Source organism: Hylobates moloch, unplaced genomic scaffold (genome assembly GCF_009828535.3).
Source record: "Hylobates moloch isolate HMO894 unplaced genomic scaffold, HMol_V3 SCAFFOLD_11, whole genome shotgun sequence".
Lineage (NCBI taxonomy): Eukaryota > Metazoa > Chordata > Mammalia > Primates > Hylobatidae > Hylobates > Hylobates moloch.
The window spans coordinates 13,015,251-13,034,365 of record NW_026652286.1 but is presented as its reverse complement, the minus strand read 5'-3'; the positions used below and the strand labels follow the sequence as shown (position 1 = coordinate 13,034,365).

Genomic DNA, 19,115 nt, shown 5'->3' with positions numbered 1-19,115 from the left:
TCAAAGGCTGCTACTTGGCCTTCTCTGCTATGATAGGCTGCTTTTACCCAACAGGCCAAGGATTCAATGTGGGAGCTGCACCATCTATCAACTATGTCTATTCCAATTATATATTTGGAAATGATCAGTAAGTAGGCCCACTGTGAGCTAGACCTCAGTCAATAGTCCACTTGTAAACTGGTCCCATATGATTATCTTGTAATAGGGAGGATCAAGATGGCATTTCAGGTCTCCAGCTATCAATATCACCTCATATTCTATGTCCAACAGTAATCACATGCTTGGGGTATTCCCTCTGCCCCCAGTGTAGAGTTATCCATAGGCCCCTTGGGGAGAGGACTGAATCAATATCTCTTGCGTTGCCATGGTGTTGCAAAGTCATTTTATCTGGAGACTATCCTCTTTTTTCATCAGTGGGTTCTGGGTCCAGATAACAATTGAGGTCATGAAACTGGAAAAGAGATTGTGTTTTTACTGGGGTGACTGCATTCAGCCTCCTGATCATCTAGTCTTGATTTCTTCTCAAGGTACAAGTTGAGTGCCAGGCCTCTGAATATTATTTTGGGGTGCCTTTGTTGACTGTCTCTTTGTTTTGCTCCTGTGGATGCTGGGTTTTTTGTTTTTCTTTTTTCTTTTTCTTTTTTTTTGAGACAGAATCTCACTCTGTCACCCAGGCTGGAGTGTAGTGGCACTATCTTTGCTCACTGCAACCACTGCCTCCTAGGTTCAAGCAATTCTTCTGCCTCAGCCTCCTGAGTAGCTGGAACTACAGGCATGCACCACCACGCTTGGCTAATTTTTGTATTTTTAGTAGAGACAGGGGTTTTACCATGTTTGCCAGGCTGGTCTCGAACTCTTGACCTCAAGTGATCCACCCGCTTCAGCCTTCCAAAGTGCTGGGATTACAGGTGTGAGCCACCGTGCCCAACCTGAAGCTGTGTTGTTTTAATCATCTATATAATTCTGCAGATGAGGCCCCCTTGGCTGTGATTTTGATCTTACCACTCATTATTAAATAATTGTATCACCTGGTTTTTGACGGTGAAAAGCTGCTGACAGGTGTCTATTGATTTCTATTGTTTTGGGGTCTTATCACCATTGGTACCTGTAAGCTGAATGCTGTAACGATCTCTCCTACTTCACCCTGGGATAGTTAGTAATGCTGGGATCCCTTTCACCAGTGCTTTCTGTAGCCTTGATAAATAGCATGTCCAGGCCTTCCCATGAACTGTAATAATCTAGTGTGCTATCTGGCCTTACACTGTACATCCACTCCAGCCTGCCCACTTCTCTACATCTTTTAATCTATTCTTCCACCATGTGCTATGGAAATTCTTATATCTTAGTTTCACTCAGCATGGGTCCTTGCTTTTGCCACACTTCTAGGAGCCATCTATGTAGCAGGTTGGGCCCATCCGCTGGGATCCCAGCCAAAGTGTTAAATCTTGTATTTTAGGAAAATAAATAAACCCTTTCATAACCAGCCTTATGTCCCAGCTTTCCTGATTGAACACTCTTGGGGTTCATTTCCATGGACCTCCCGTGGCGCCTGCTGGTACCTGCTAGTTAGGCATTGCAGCTTCTTTGGGGACTCTTTCCTTTCTTGTCAGACCTAGCGCAACCCTGGTTGGGTTATTCTGTGACTTAACCCTGGTTGGGTTATTCTGTGACTTAACCCTGGTTATGCACCTAGTAGCCAGAAGGGGAAGTGAAAACAGATGCTGGGGACATTATATGTTGCCCTGAGCTGGAGAGGCAAGGAAGGAGTGCTGCTCTTGACAGGGAGGGAATTCACTTTTGCAGGTCTGGGAAGTGCAAGAATCTGAGCATTAAAGATTTTCAGAGCCATCAATGCTAGTTTCCCCATCCCTTGTGTCAGAGTCCTATTTTTTCCCAACAAGGTCCTTGGCCTTGTCATGGTAGACCTGCCTTAGTTGGGAGTATAACATTCTGAATCTCAGGTATTCTGATGATTAAAACCTGAGCCTGTTCTTCAGCTTTCTCTGCTTTCCTACTGCAGAAGAGTCTCTTGGCTATCAAGGAAGCCCTCTGGCTTCCACTCTTCACTTTTAATTGCCCATTAATCAGTCTCAGCCTTTCGTTATCTTTAACAAAGCAACAATCACAGTAATCATCCACTCCCACTGTCATTGTTGTGACTATTTCCTCCATAATTTTCAAATGCCTGACATATGGTGTGTACTGGTGTTTTCCCTTCCTTAGTGTGCTATCCCACTTCACCATTGGTGAAAGTTTCAATAGTTGGACCATCACCTTATGCCAGGGGCTATCTACCCCACCCACCTCTAGATGGGGTCCTCAATGTCAACTTGGTGGTAAGATACTCAGCTCCAAAGCTAGCTTATCACCTACTTTCTTAGACCACTCTTGCTACTGACTGTCACAGGCTGAGGTTCCCCAGGAAGCAGCCTCTGAGAGAAAGTTTAGTATGCAGGATGTCACTATTAGGTGATGTCCTTGGTATCAACGCATGTGGATGGGATGACTCATTTGTCCCAATTTTCCTGAAACAGCCTTAGTTTTAGCGCTGAAAATCCAGCATCCTGGAAATCCCCTCAGTCCTAGGAAAACTGGGGCTGTTGGTGGCCCTGCCTGTGAAAGGGAGGAAGCAGAAGCAGGATCGAATTGAGGAGCAGTCAAGCTGCGATACAGGCCTGAGAGCCTCAGCTGCCCCAGGGAGAGCTCTGGAACTAAATTTGGCACATCAGACATGTCCAGCATCAGGCTGAAATGGCTGAGTCCTCGTACTCCTGCTCCCTCAGTCACTGGATGGGGCTTCCCTGGGAAGGGCATGGCCTTGGGTAAGCAAATCTGCAGCTGAGATCTCTGAATGGGGCTGACAGCACTCCTAAGAGTTGAAGCAACAAGTCCTCCCATGAAAAGGGATCTGGGTGGTGAATCCTTGTGTCCAACGCAGACATGTGTAGATATATTTTTATATTTGCATAGACCATCTGTGGAGGGATGTGCAAGAAATTGATACTGTGGTTGCCTCCAAAGAGAGGAAGTGGGTGACCAGAACAGGGTGGGAGGAAAAATTACTGTAAGGATGTATTTTAGATTTTGAATATGTACATTTTGAATTTTTAAAATCGTGTTAAATGTACATGTTTATTACACACATGAATTTAAGCTGAAAAATCAATAAAAAAGTGGAAATAACTTTAGAGTTTTCACAGATCTAAATAATTTCTCTACTATATCTCTTGTTAACCAAAGGAGTAAAAATATTTAAATTCTCCTACCAAATTTGTGCTCTTATTTTTAAATCTAACCCCAAATAGACAACCTGTTAGCATTGATACAGGAGCTAGAAAGAAATTATTTAGGCAGATAATGAGGGCACAAGACTCCTCAGCAAGATTCCCCTTTTAACAAAAAGGAGCTCCCAAATAATTTCTAACAAAAATAAGCCTGAAAAATTGAACTGCAGACATTGATAAGCAAGCTGGAAACTTGCACGGTGAATGCCAGCAGTTCTGCCAATAGAAAAGGGCTACCTGGGGCCAGGCATGTTCAGCATGGAGGCTCCATCTTCCCTTTTCTTTGTGGCCACATTTGCAGTAAAGGAACAGGCAACATAGCGCTGGCCAGGTAGAGAATCTATCTGCATAGTAAAATATTAGAGTGGAGGTGGGGGGCAGCCAGATTTTCATGCGCTATGCAAATGGCACACCTGGTCTGACCAATCTTCCATGCCCCATGTAAATCAAACACCGCCTACTCAATATAGGTCATCTATAAAACCTCCTGCACTTCACCACAGAAGTGACAACCCACTTCTCTTTCTTTCACCTACTACACTTCCGCTCTGAACCTCACTCTTTGTGTGTCCGTGTCCTAGTTTTCCATGACCATGAGACAATGAATCTCGGATATTTACCCCAGACAATGACACTGTTCAGCATGAGATAAATAGTAATAGTAATAAACTGGTTTGTTAAGGAATTGCCACTTTATTTGGCACAAAATCTGAATAGTTTATCTATCAACACGTGGCTTTAATTTTGTTTTGGCTTTAATCTCACCCTTCAACTTTAATATCTGTATTTCTATTTCTTCCTTTCTTTCCCTTTCCTCCCACATCTTATTATGTAAATTTTAATATTATCTTATCCTATGTTGTGAAATATATATTTTATCTTTGTCTCAGGTTTCCTGGCATACAACTCCTAAAAATCCTTGGACTTTTCAAAGTGATGTGTCTTTTTGTATGCTAATGATTGACTGATGGCTGGCAGTCTCCAGGTAACTTCAGGATGGGGGCTGGTCACCAGAAAGACCAAGGCAGTATTAGAGGGTTGAAACTTTCAGCCCCACTTCCTAACCTCCAGGGAGGGAAAAAGGGGCTGAAGGTTGAGTTGATTACCAATGGCCAGCGATTTAATCAATCATGCCTACATAATGAAGCACCCATAAAAGCCCAAAAGGACAGAGTCTGGATAAACTTCCAGATACCTGAACAAGTATAGGCTTCTAGAGGATGGCATGCCTGGAGAGGATATGGAAGCTCTGCACGTGCTTCCCCTGTGCCTTGCCCTATGCACGTCTTCATCTGTGCTCTTTGTAATATCCTTTATAATATAAACTGGTAAATGTGTTTCCCTGAGTTCTGTGAGCCACTGCAGCAAGCTAATTACACCCAAGGAGGGAATGGTGGATATCCCAATTTATAGCAGGTGAGTCAGAAGCACAGGTCATAACCTGGGGCTTGCAACAGGCATCGGAAGGGGAGGGCAGCCTTCTGGGACTCAACCTTCAACCTGTGGAATCTGATGCCGTTTCCAGTTAGATATTGTTGAAATTGGATTGGAGGACACCCAGCAGATGGTGTCTGCTGCAGAATTGGTTGCTGGTGGGGAAAAATCCCCGGCATCCATCTTGGTAACCAGAGGTCACAGAAGTTTTCTGTGTTGTTGAGTGAGAGAATGAAAAAACAGTTTGATTTTCCTCTCTGTATCTTCAGAGATTCTCAATCCTTTTCAGAACGAGTATGGGTGTATATAAATGTAATACAAATGCTTTAACACAGGGGTTCCCAACCTCCAGGCCGTGGACCTGTACTGGTCTGTGGCCTGTTGGGAACTGGGCCACACAGCAGGAGGTGAGCAGCAGGCAAGCGAGCATTACTCCCTGAGCTCTGCCTCATGCCAGATCACTGGTGGCATTAGATTCTCATAGGAGTGGGAACCCTATTGTGAACTACACATGTGAGGGATCTAGGTTATGCACTCATTATGCGAATCTAATGCTTGATGATCTAAGGTGGAACAGTTTCATACTGAAACCACTCCCCCTGCCCCCATCTGTGGAAAAATTGTCTTCTACAAAACTGGTCCCTGGTGACGAAAAGACTGGGGACTGCTGCTCTAACACCATATATGTGTTCCCGAAAAATCTATGCTGTACCCAAAATAGTAAGGCAAATGGAGTAGACAAGGTTGAGGAAGACGCTAAAAACTTATGAACTATGTAACCAGAATACTAATAAAAATGTTACCATAGTTAGCTTTCTTCCAGTATTCATGGTTGTTAATCATTTGCTTCCTTGTAATTTCCTGGACTTGTGCTTCCTCCTTTAAGATGTAAGTATTGAAGGCATTTGCTTTTAAAAAACTCAATTTTCATCAAATTTTAAAATCGCATCCAGTCTGTAGCCTTCCTAATCCATTGTTTTATATAACTAGAAATATCTTCTTAGTGTCTTTATCCATGCCTGCTCCAGATAGCTTAACAGAATGAAAATTACTGAAGGTCCCTAAAGCTACTAAATCAGGCTTTTTTTCCCAATAAAGAATAAACTTCTCTAGATTTTCAGCTTTTTTTCCAAAATGTTTTCCTATATCTTTAAAGCTTTCTCATTAATTATAAGAAATCTTGCCCTGATTGCTTTAAAACAATGTGCTGAGAAAAATTGTGTAAGAATCCATGCAATTTCCATATTATACCAATGTACCAATATCATTCCTTTATTCCAAAGGAATATTTACCAATTTTGTATGAAGTAATATACATAAAAGACTTGAGTCTCATCAAGATTAATGAGAGTTAGCCTTTTATTTCATACAATTGCATAGCATTTGGTTTGATATACTATTAGACATTGTGTAAGACTCTATTATGGAATAAATCATCTCAAAATAACTTTTAAAAAAGCAAATCTGTTCAGCTCCTCTGACTCAAAAGGCTGAAGGTGAATCCAAAGGTACTGCTAAATCCAAGTACTAAAATGCTGTAGTCGAACTATTTCTATATCTTGGCTCTGCTTTTTATACTTTTCTTTGTGTGTTGGTTTCATTCTCTTCAAACAGAGACAGGCTTTCTTTATCTGGTAGTGGAGGTGGGTCCTGGCACCTCTCCTTGAGTTAGGAACCTAAGACTTTGAACCCCTCTGTAGGCAGGGAAATGGTGTGCCATGACTGGCCAGGACTGGCCAGGTCCGGGTCACGTGGTTATGGCTGCAGCAAGAGGGCAGGCAGAACACTGTGACTGACATCATCCCAGAGCCTCACGGGATGTGGGTGAGTGGAGGTGGCTCCAATGAGTGAGGGAAACTGGGTAGACACCAACAGCAGTTTACCTCTACATACGTACCAACACTTGAGCACTGAACAAGTACTGAGTACGAAAGAAGATTTGCTGAAATTTGGAGTTACAAGACCCTCAGAAAATGCCAACCAGAAAATGAAAGTTGTGATTCTGCTCAAGGTCAATGTAAAATTATTAAAAATGCTAATGATATGGTCAGGAGGAGAGGAAATACTAGGCAGAAGAGGGCAGTTCCCTGGCAAAGGCCCCACCCTCAAGCCTGGAAACCCATGGACCTAAATGGGAACAGGCATTCCTGTTTTCACGCCCAAATGTTGCCTTTTCTAAGACCACTCTGGCCTGCCATGCCCCTATTCTGTGCCCACATAAACCCCAAGATCCATGAGCAGAGGAACAGAAGAGTAGCAGAACGACAGAGCAGCAGAGTGGCATGGCAGAGAAGAGAAGAGAAGCAGCGTCTGAACATCAAGAGGAGTTTGGCTGGGGACAGTCAGAGAGATCGGCTGTGGGGCAGCCAAACTCTGGGGGAATATCACCTTCCCACTCCATCCTCTTTCCAGCTCCCCATCCATCCCACTGAGAGCTACCTCTATCACCCAATAAAATCCCTGCACTCACCATCCTTCAAGTCTGAGTGACCTGATTCTTCCTGGATGCTGGATGATATGGTTTGGCTCTGTGTCCCCACGCAAATCTCATCTTGTAGCTCCCATAATTCCGTGTTGTGGGAGGGACCTGGTGGGAGATAATTGAATCATGGGGGCGGGTCTTTCCTCTGCTGTTCTCATGAGAGTCTCACAACATCAGATGGCTTTAAAAATGGGAGTTTGCCTGCACAAGTTCTCTCCTCTTGCCTGCTGCCATGTGAGATATGCTTTTCACCTTCTGCCATGATTGTGAAGCCTTCCCAGCTATGTGGAACTATGAGTCCAGTAAACCTCTTTCTTTTGTAAATTGCCTGGTCTCGGGTATGTCTTTATCAGCAGTGTGAAAACAGACTAATACACCGGACAAGGATCCAGGTATCAAGAGGGCAGGGTGTAAAAGGCTGTCACCCTGACTCTCTACTGAGCTGGTTTAACACTTAGCCATCCATGAATGGCAACTGTTAAAAGAGCATTAATTGTAACACACCCCTAAATGCTACTGGGGCTGGAGCCCAAAAGCACTCGCCCCGCCCCGGCTCTTGCCCCCGCCCATCCGTGTGCTCCCCCTCCCGAAGGAGTTCGAGCCTGCAGTGGCTGAGCACATGAGCGACACCCCTGTCGTTAAGTCCTATGAGGGATCAGGGAACTCTCCCATTTCACTAACATATGCTGAGAAAATGGGTGTCAGGTGAGAAAGTCTAAGCTTAAGACAGAAGATTGAAAGAAAGAAACAAAAGATGTATGTTTAAAGAATAAAAAGGAAGAGAAGAAAAAGGCAAAGAAGAAGGTTATAAGGCAACAAATAAGATCTCTCAAATTAAGAATAAATGGACAGAAGGAATTGAAGGAAAGAAAAACTAAAAGGAAAACCTCAGTCCTAGGGTGTGAAAGCATTAAGAAGGATTATGAGTGATAATAGACATATATTATTATAGATTTGGCTTATTGTACAGTTTTTTTATTTCATATTGGAACTACAGATGATTCGTTTCTTAAATAGGAAAAATGCCTGAACAATATGTGAATGGCATTGAATTATTGAAGATTAAGGCTTATAGTTAAAGCTTATACTTAAAAATCACATTTACTGGTAAGCTTGATGAGTCAGAATCAAGCAATGGTAAATGGTAAATGGCTAAATGGTAACAATTTTTACCAAGTTACTATGGGCCAAAGTAATATCCTTCAAAGTGGCCGCTTTCACAACATAGCAAGGTTTTTAAACAATGTCATTCTTGGCTGCAAAGGGAGCCAGCAAGTTGAAGTTCAGTTTTGCTTTCCGGATAAATAGAGGTAGGAGAAAATCAGAATAAAGTTCTGAAATTTAGGAAGATAGAGGAAGGAAGTCTTTTTCAGAGTGTTTCTATAAATGGCACACATTGATAGCTGATACATTGATGAATGTTGATCAAAATGACTTAATTCATTCTATTGTGTGATAAGAGCACTAGAGATGTCATACAATTAAATTAACTGCAATAATTGCTAAAAACAAGGAGATTTAAAGGGCAGAATTATATCTGAAATCCTGTAAATGGCTTTGAAAGTGCCTTTGGAAAGTGTCACTTACATGCAAAGCCTTTAGAGGTTTTAATTTAAAGCAGAATCAACACATTTTTAAGCTACACTAAACAGGGGTCATCGGGATCTTCATATCTGTGAAAGACTACTAGAACAAAGTGGAAAGAGCAGAAATGTGCAGGCTTATCAGTTTAATTTCAGTCCTAAAAATCGTAGAGGGTGATAGAGAAATAATTGCTTCTTTGATAACATCCTAATATTCCTTTTTTTTTTAGGATGGCTGGGCAGGGTTCTGCAACACAGCAGAAACCCCAGGCTTCCCAAGACCCAGGATCAGAACTGTATAATGTCACTTCTGCCTCATTTTGTTGGACAAAGCATGTCACAAGATCATCTCAGTGGTGGTGAAATTATTATTATTATTATTTTGAGACAGAGTCTCACTTTGTCACCCAAGCTGGAGTGCAGTGGTGCGATCTCAGCTCACTGCACCCTCCACCTCCCTGGTTCAAGTGATTCTTGTGCCTCAGCCTCTGAAGTAGAAGGGACTACAGGTGCCTGCCACCATGCCTGGCTAATTTTTAAAATATTTTTAGTAGAGATGGGGTTTCACCATGTTGGCCAGGCTGGTCTCGAAACTCCTGACCTCAGGTGATCTGCCTACTTCAGCCTCCCAAAGTGCTGGGATTACAGGCATGAGCCACTGTGCTGGGCCTTGTAGTCCTGCTTTAAAGAAACTTGGTGGGAGAATTCAAATTGCCTCTTGAATAGTGATGTCAACATTATTAGTTGGAACATTATTAGTTCCACATCTGACCATCTTGACTAGAACTGCTGATGAGACATGGCAAAATTTTCTCAAAAGGGAAGTATCTGAACAAATTGAGATATAAAATGAAACACTCCTTAAGATTATGACTTTACCTTTCTGATTTTGGGAAATTCTCTGGGGAATTATGTTATTTTGAGTAACTCTCACAAGAAAGTTGGGTGGGACCAAAAGGCTCTAGAATCATTTGAGAAACAAATGATAGTCTCTGGACTAAAATGTGTTAATCCCTTATTCAATCTGAGAGTGAATGGCATGTCCTGCACTTAATGAAATAAAAAATGTGTTTGATCTAGATCTCTTACCAGTTTAATCCTGCATTCATAACCAAATTTTCCTCTTATTTAAAGAAGCTGGAATAACTGAGAGAACAACAATCACAAGGGCATGTGAAGAATGCCTGCTTCCCCCTCCCTCATTCACTGAACCGCTATGTGGCAGGCACTGAGGATTAGCTCCCAGCCTGCATTTGTATTCATCTTTGGACCTCAGCTTCTAGCAGTCACACAGGAGGGATCATATTCTTAAAAAAAAGGATATTAACTAGGGGATACAGCCTTTCACCAGCTGTTCCCCTACCTCTAAAGCAGGTTTTGCAATCTTTTCTGCACTCCCAGGAAAGAAATATACAATTGGAGATGTGCTGCTGCTGCTGCATAGTTTAAATGGTTTACCTGCATGACAATTACTTTGAAGATAGTTAGGTGAGAGGTTTTTAGGAAAGGAAGTTTATATTTTGAGTGCACACATAGTATATGACAGGTACTGTGTTAAGAAGTTTACCTATTTTCTCTTATTTAAATTCTACATATTTATTATTCCTATCTGAGCCTCAATTTTCTCATCTAAGAAAATAGGTATACTATCTATCTCAAAAGACTATTATGAGGATTAAAAGGGATTTTAAAAAACACTAATATTTATTGAATATCTACACTGGATTAAGCATTGTGGTTTGTTCCTCCACATACTTTATCTTATTCATTAGCTGCATTTTAAAATGAGGAAAATGAAATTAACCAGAGGTGGCTAAAACTACTTTTCCCCAGTGGAAGAACCTCTGCCAAGAATCCAGAAAACAGGCTGGGGGCAGTGGCTCATGCCTGTAATCACAGCACTTTGGGAGGCCGAGGCGAGTAGATTATTTGAGGCCAGGAGTTTGAGACCAGTCTGGCCAACATGGCGAAACCCTGTCTCTGCTAAAATATAAAAATTAGCTTGGCATGGTACCATGCCTGTGATCTCCCAGCTACTGGGGAGGCTGAGGCAGGAGAATCGCTTGAACCCAGGAGGTGGAGGTTGCAGTGAGCCAAGATGGCGCTACTGCACTCCAGCCTGGGTGACAGAGCAAGACTCTGTCAAAAAAAAAAAAAAAAAAAAAAAAAAGAACAAACAAACCCAGATACAGGCAAGGTTGCAGGGAAAAGGGAACCCTTATATAGTGTTGGTAGGAGTGCAAATTAGTTCAAACATTGTGGAAAGCAGTATGGCAATTCCTCAAAGAGCTAAAAGCAGAACAACCATTTGACCCAGCAATCCTATTACTGGGTATATACCTAAAGGAATATAAAGCATTCTACCATAAAGACACATGCACACAAATGTTCACTGCAGCACTATTCACAAGAGCAAAGATACAGAATCAACCTAAATGCCCATCAGTGACAGAATGGATAAAGAAAATATGGTACATATACACTATGGAATACTATGCAGCCATAGAAAAGAACAAGATTATGTCTTTTGTGGGAACATGGATGGAGCTGGAGGCTATTATTCTTAGCAAACTAACACAGTAACAGGAAACCAAATACTGCATGTTCTCACTTCTAAGTGGGAGCTAAATAAATGGCAATAACTTATGACTACAAAGAAGGAAACAACAGACACTGGGGTCTACTTGATGGGGGAGGGTGGGAGGAGGAAGAAGAGCATAAAAGATAACTATTGGATACTGAACTTAATACTTGGGTGACGTAATAATACGTACAACAAACCCCTGTGACATGTGTTTGTCTATGTAACAAACCTTCATGTGGGCCCCCAAACCTAAAATTTAAAACAATTTTAAAGAAAGTACTTTCTGATTACATCATCGGTTTGATCAAGATTTGTTTGGTTAAGGGAATTTGAGTTGATACCACCTGACCTGAATTTCACAACTGATCCCAATATAAAATGACTGTCCTAGTGTAGACTACAGGGAAACACTAAAGCTAATAGGGGAAATCTATAAAATTATTTTGACATTAACACTGAGGGATAAATTTGGACTTAATGTTTCATATAGATTTTCTGACACCAACATTAAAACAAGAAAATGCTCATTCCACAATGAGAAAATTTTCCAATGAATTTTATTATCACCAGCATCTTTAAAAATTAAGAGGAATTCTCTGAGAGTATATATAAAAAAGAAATTAAAGGCAAATATTTTGCTGTTAAGGATTTAAAAATAAACAGAAACATGGAGTATAAAATTTTCATTTCACTGTCCCCTCATTTAAAATTATAAGAATATAAGCAAATAACATCCAATGTCAGAAGAGATTCAGGATGACCATTTGCAGTATTTAGTGGCAAATTAGTAGCATCATGAAAAATTTCAATTCATTTAAAAAAATAGCTTTCATTTAAATAATAATTACGTTTAGCTTTATCTCCGTATATAATTAGACTTTCTTTTGGCTTAAACGATTCCATTTTCTCCAACTGGGAGCTGTGAAGGATCAAGTCCTACTTTCTTCATTGATACGGCAATATCAAATAAATAGTCATAACACTCACACCTGTAAAAGAAAAGGCAAAAAGAACCAGTGTTTATTGAAACAGAGTTCTCCAGTCCTAAAGAACCGCATTTCTCCTCTCTTGCAGTTAACTCTGCTTTGTTCCTAGTACATATTTTCTCTCAATTCTAGGCCAAAATTGTATTTTGCCCTCAACATTTTTAAAACACAGAAAGGAATCATATTAAGTCATGCAACAATATTACATATCTCTCAGGAAATTAAAGAGAGTTTAAAATATACTGCCTACATAAATTTACACTTTTTTTAAACTAGATGTCACTTTCTGAAATAGAACTTTTGTAACTCGGGATCTGTGTCTTCTTCTTCTATCAACATTCCTAGAGCCTTGCCAAACAACAGCTCATCCAATCAATACTTCCTCATGAATGGATACATAATAAAAATGAAGTATCTGGAAATAATGATAAACAATTTAAATTTAAACCAACTGACATACTTTGTTTTCTTTCACATTTCACATTCGCATCTTTGTTTTCTTTCATATACCACATTTAGCGGGTGGGAACTTGTTCCCCATGTTCTTTGATTTACACTCACATGGTTTTGGCCTTCTCCCACGTTTCCCCCCACACATATACTCCGTGACGTCTGACCAGTACTGCACAGGAGTCTGGGTATTCATTCATTGCATGAGCCATTCTATCTTTGAGGTCTTTCTCCTCAGGTGTATTCTCAATAATGGGTACCACTAACATATCATCATATCTGTAAGACAAAACAAGCCATTTTTTTCCATTAAAACAAATCAAGCGTTGATATGTATACAATATGTAATTTTTTCAAGTAACCAGTTAGACACACTCTTTGTATCTGAAAAGCCACTCCAAATTATGAACAGGATGTTGCGTGTTATTCTGTGTACCTTGTATAAATAAACATCTCTATCAAAAGGTACCTTGGGAATGTGGCAGGCTTTATCTAATCCTAAGCCTAAGTGGTAGAAATTTGTAAAATATACCAAAACCTAACAAAGAAATCATCAAGATCATACAAATGTTTCCTTGAAGCAGGGACAATCATAATATTTATACGAGGAGATGGCAAATGATACGTTTCAGATTCAGAAGCACAGAAAACATTAAAAATTGAATTATATATTAAGAATTTCCCAATTAATACAAAATCACTGTATTTCATTTCTGCAGAATCCCAAAGTATCTGACATAGGCAAATCAATAAACACAAGCATGGTTTGTGGCACTAGGACAGCAAGAACGTTCTAGAGATAACTATTAAAGGTATGACGCTTTCAGAACATTCTCAAATCTGTAGCATTAGAACTTCTTTTACTTCCACTTTCTTCTGAGGAAATACATGTGATGAAATCAGAATGTAATATTTAAACACATAATTGTCACTGGCAAAATTAAGTCTATTCTTGAGTCATTTATAACCTATAAAACTCAGACAAGCTTTCCTTTTTACATGAATTTCTCTTGTCTTGTTAATGTAACATCTGCTTTTTCACTACTTCAGTAGTGCTAAAACTTAAAAAAAAAAATTCTAGCTAAAGTATTCAGAAATTGCTACTGTAGGGCAAGCACAGACTAAGTAGTCATCATGTGACTGATAACTTGGCCAACCATTATCATTAAGAGTATAGCGTTGCCCATTGCTTAAGTAAAGCAGAGGTAATTATAGAATATCCTTAACTATGGCTGGGTGCAATGGCTCATGGCTATAATCCCAGCACTTTGGGAAGCCAAGGCAGGTGGACTGCTTGAGCTCATGAATTCAAAACCAGCCTGGCCAACATAGTGAAACCCTGTCTGTACAAAAAATACAAAAATCAGCCAGGTATGGTGGTGCATGCCTGTGGTCCCAGCTACTTGGAAGACTGAGGTGAGAGACTGGCTTGAGCCTGGGAGGCGGAGGTTGCATGAGCCAAGATCGAGCCACTACACTCTAGCCTGGGCGACAGAGCCAGACTTAGTCTCAAAAAAAAAAAAAAAAAAGAAAAAAGAAAAAAAGTATCCTTAAATATTGAAGCAATGAATTGCTAGTCTCACATCTTTCCTAATATTGGCCAAGAGAACCACAAACTTATATTTTTCTCTAGCATGCACTCAATAGTCAGAAATATTTCCAGGAGCAAAATAATTTCACAGCAAAATAAGACCTGAAAATGAATTCAAGCCAATCCTCCCACTTTACAATCCTCCCACTTTACATGTATATATAGGTATACATTGTACAGATACATATGTTAACCTTCCCTGGTAAGAACTAGTACAGTTATGACACAAACCACGTTTCTGTCAGTGTCAGACCACAGATATGATGGTGGTCCTGTAAGATTATAATGGAGCTGAAAAACTCCTTCTAACCTGCACGGACCTGGCGGACTGAATAAAGGGAGCGAACGTGGGAATAAAAGATAAAGACGAGAGAGTACATTTGGAAGAAGGGGTCAGGGCACCTTGCCTCTAGTGGACAAGGGCCCCAAGCTGTACACAGCCCTCCGTATTTATTGGTAAAAGAGATAACGAGAAATGGGGGGGCGACGGTCGGGCAATTGTCAGTTGGCTGTTTTGGTTCACAGCAGGCTTGCGAGACTGCATCCTTTGAACAATAAGCACTAGATTTCTCAATAGATAACTTCAAGGAGCCCGGTGCCAGGGAGTGATGTCCCTCAGCAAACCTTTTGGTGGCAGGCGCAGTGTGAGTTTGCTCACATCCTGCATTCATGATAAACAGTTTGCTGTTTGATCATATAGCCTCCAGTGGAATGCTGAGTTGATCACGATCCCTTTGGCCTTTCGGCTCCCAACAACTCCTATCGCCTAATGACCGCATAGCTGTCATAAGGTCACAGCACAACATATTATGCAAATGTCTGTGGTGATGCTGGTGTAAACAAATCTACTGTGCTGCTGGCTGTATAAAAGTACAGCATACACAATTATTACAGTATGTAATACGTGATAATGATAATAAATGACTATGTTAGTAGTTTATGTATTTATTACACTATAATTTTAAAACACTATTTTAGGGTGTACTCCTTCTACTTATATGGTTTTTAAAAAGTTAACTGTAAAGCAGCCTCAGGCAGGTCCTTCAGGAGGTATTCCGGAAGAAGGCACTGTTATCACAGGAGATGACAGCTCCATGCATGTTACTTGCCCCTGAAGACCTTCCAGTGAGACAAGGTGTGGAGGTGGAAGGCAGTGATATTGATGACCCTGACCCTGTGTACACCTAGGCTAATACATGTGTTTGTGTCTCAGATTTTAACAAAAAAAATTTAAAAAGTTAAAAAAATTAAAATAGAAAAAATCTTATAGAATAAGGATATAAAGAAAATATTTTTGTATAGCTGTACAATGTGTGTTTTAAGGTACTATCACAAGAGTCCAAAAGTTAAAAAAAAAAAAAGTAAAAGCTTGATAAACTAAAAAAGTTACAGTAAGCTGAGGTTACTATTAAGAAACGTTTTCAATAAATTTCATGTAGCCTAAACGTACAATGCTTATAAAGTCTATAGTAGTGTAATGTCCTAGGCCTTCACATTTACTCACCACTCACTCACTGATTCACCCAGAACAACTTCCAGTTCTGCAAGCTCCGTTCATAGTCAGGGCCTTAGACAGGTGTGCCACTTTTTACCTTTTACATCATATTTTTTTTTTTTTACCGAACCTTTTCTATGTTTAGATACACAAACACCTACCATTGTGTTGCAATTGCCTACAGTACTTTGTACAGTAACCTGCTATGCAGGCTTGTAGCCTAGGTGCATTAGGCTATACCATATACCCTGGGTGTGCAGTAGGCTATACCATCTACATTTGTGTATGCACCCTCTGCTGTTCACACAATGATGAAATCACCTAGTGACACATTTCGCAGAACATATCCCCATCCACAGTGACAAGTGACTATTTTAAAGTTATTCTTTATATAAAAGATAAACTTATAAAAATACAGTGGAGAATTTTAAACTCCATCCTTTCTTACCTCATCCAGCTTTCATTGCCTTTCTTTTGACTAGACTCAGGATTCTCTTCAAATTCAGATAAAATAACACTGTCTCCTGAGCTGTGATAATGACTCTATTACTCGTTTCCCAGCTAGGCTCCAACAGAATTGCAAAGGGCCACCATGCTTGGCCTCGCCACAAAATTGCAAAGACTCTCTCTTGTGCCCTGTTCCTCTATCTTACCTTTTCCCTCTTTTCAGAAAAACTGATTCTTCTGACCTACTTTTATTTCTTCACCAAAACAATAAAATTCATATGAAACTGACAGCACCCATAAGGCCTCTCCTTCAGCCCCAGATATGGAAGAGGCAATCTGGGGCTCTACTTTCTTCAGTATGTACACTTCTCTTAATTAAAATATTTAACTTTTATAAATAGGTGTTTCACAGTCCTGAGGAATGCTTTAAGCACACAATAAATATTAACTGAAATCAAATCAATTTCTCAGTGCACTAGTTTAAACATGTACATTCCATTACATGCAGTAAGAATATGATATTGTGGTAATAACACTTTAGTAAAACTGGCACCGTTTTCCTCTAAACAAGGCAAGGTAGAATCAAGACCTTTAGGAAATTAAGAGTGAAGGTTCAGGAATGAGAATGCTAATAAACTCAAACGAAATGCTTAGCTTGTCCCTGAACATTGAGAACATGTTTCTTCATGCCATTATATTCTAGAATTATGAAGAATTACTACACTTTTGTGGACTGATGAATTTATTTAAACTGATCTAGAATGGTAATCTATACTTACTATCCATATCACCTTCCACACTGAAAAATTCTAAAAATATAGAGATCTACTTTATTAAAAAAACTTACATAAATATGAAAATATTCCAGAAATACTAAATTAAATCATCATGAAGTATAAACTTTAGTCACTGCTCAAATTTCTGAAGACAAAGTGAAGGTGAAGATATCTTTGGCTGCCTCAATACAGGAACATAGTCTTTCCATCACGATAGAGATCTCAGTCAAGACTTTTTTCAGTTTACTGAAACAAACATTTCATTATTCATATTGCTAATAATTTACCATGGCTGGGGTAGGGGCGGGAGAGGAGGGAAGACATCCCATTTGTGTCATGAGAATAGGTCTGGAAGTGTAATATTAAATGGAGTATTACTTAACACAGATCTCACGACATCTCATTATATGCATAAAATGATCAGTATTCTATTTATCAAAGAGAAGGAAGAATTCTTTTCAAATTATTTAAGAAAAAGGAAAAAAAAATACCTATAATACCCTCCAGAAGTACATTTCTTTATTCCTTTTATCATCTCTTGATGTGTAATTTTAAACTCCCGTCCTGGAAAGAGAAGGGTGGCCATCACAGCAGCTCTAGAGTGGGTATGAATCACTGCACCTGCTCCTGAAGGAGGAAGAAGAAAGCCGCATGCTCAATGAAGACTGAATTACAGCTTTTAAAGAAAAAAAGTCCATATAGTTATACATATATTTACATATGGTTATGGGCTTATTTTTCCTGGCATGGAATAAGTTGGTGGTAGGCAGGAGGGTAAGTGGAATAATGGACCTTCCTCATAGGTTGATGTGAGAACTGAGTAAGTTCATGCACTTAAAGTTCTTGCACATGGTGGGTATCCAAGAAATGTTAACTGAAATAATAATTACCATTATTCAGAGGAGCCTACTCTGCAAATATTCTTTATGTTGAATATATTTTCTGCATACCTCTCATTGTGTAAGCATTCATGAAAAGAGGAGTACACTGGCTTTTTTTTAGCTTCTTAGATGGCGAAGGTCCACTTATGTCCTTTTCATTTATATCACACACAAACATGTCTTCAGGCTATTTATAGAGGGAAAAAAAGAAAAAAAGAAGGCTTGTAAAATATCAATTAGAAATGTTCCTTGCGTACATATACATAAGAATACAAGAAAGTTTATCTATAGTATACATACTTATTATATATATAGTATACATATACATAGAGTGCAAATATATGTATATATTTAACTTACATTTTAAATATATAATTATAGTTTCTCAAAATAATTTAGCAATTTTGAGAAATAAAAAAGTGATTTCTACTAGTAAAAATATTCTCAAAAGTTTAATACAAATCCCAAAAATTAAAAAAAATTTGAAGACAAAAAATGATACGGAAAATTACTATTTATGTAATGATGTTACTGCTGTCATTTCAACAATTTAGCTTCTCAACTTTGCCCTATAATTTCACAACTGTATTTCAGAAAGCCTATATAAAGAAATCGACATTCCAAAGATGGGTGTTAAAATTTTTTTCCCCACATTTTGTAAGATGAAAGCAAAATTTTGTGTAAAATTTTCTAACCCTTGAGAAATTTAGCTGGTACTCAGAACGGTTAATCTCAATAAGGTATATTCTTCTCAAAGCTTAAGAAATTAAGTAGATCTACAGGTTTTTCTTTTTTTTTAACTTTGATTTTAGGTCCAGGGGTACATGTGGAGGTTTGTTACATAGGTAAATTGCATGTTACAAGAGTCTGGTGTACAAATTATTTTGTCACACATGTAATAAGCATAGTAACTGACAGCAGTTTTTCCATCCTCACCTTCCTCCCACCCTCCACCCTCAAGTAGGTCCCAGTGTGTATTGCTCCCTTCTTTGTGACTGTATGTACTCAATGTTTAGCTCCCACTGTGAGAACATGAGGTATTTGATTTTTCTGTTCCTGCATTAATTCACTTAGGATAATGGTTTCCAGCTCCACTCATGTTGCTGCAAAGGATGTGATCTT

The 19,115-nt window shown here is 39.4% G+C and overlaps 1 protein-coding gene across 5 annotated transcripts in view; it reads right to left on the bottom strand.

Annotated features, from left to right (window-relative positions):
* APIP (APAF1 interacting protein) overlaps positions 1 to 19,115 on the bottom strand; it is a 58,045-nt gene that overhangs the window by 12,348 nt on the left and 26,582 nt on the right. For 2 of the 5 annotated variants that reach the window (XR_009215689.1, XR_009215690.1), the window contains exons 4-8: positions 18,063 to 18,180; positions 17,604 to 17,739; positions 12,915 to 13,082; positions 12,216 to 12,356; positions 7,189 to 7,305 (exon numbers count right to left, since the gene is read on the bottom strand). Coding sequence is in view for 2 of the 5 variants with exons in the window: in XM_058446803.1 (XP_058302786.1) it covers positions 12,257 to 12,356; positions 12,915 to 13,082; positions 17,604 to 17,739; positions 18,063 to 18,180 (522 nt within the window). In the remaining 3 variants the exon portion in view is untranslated. Of the gene's footprint in view, positions 1 to 6,292; positions 6,480 to 7,171; positions 7,306 to 11,834; positions 12,357 to 12,914; positions 13,083 to 17,603; positions 17,740 to 18,062; positions 18,181 to 19,115 lie in introns of those variants that run through there. The other 3 variants (XR_009215691.1, XM_058446803.1, XM_032166280.2) reach the window with 3 other exon arrangements.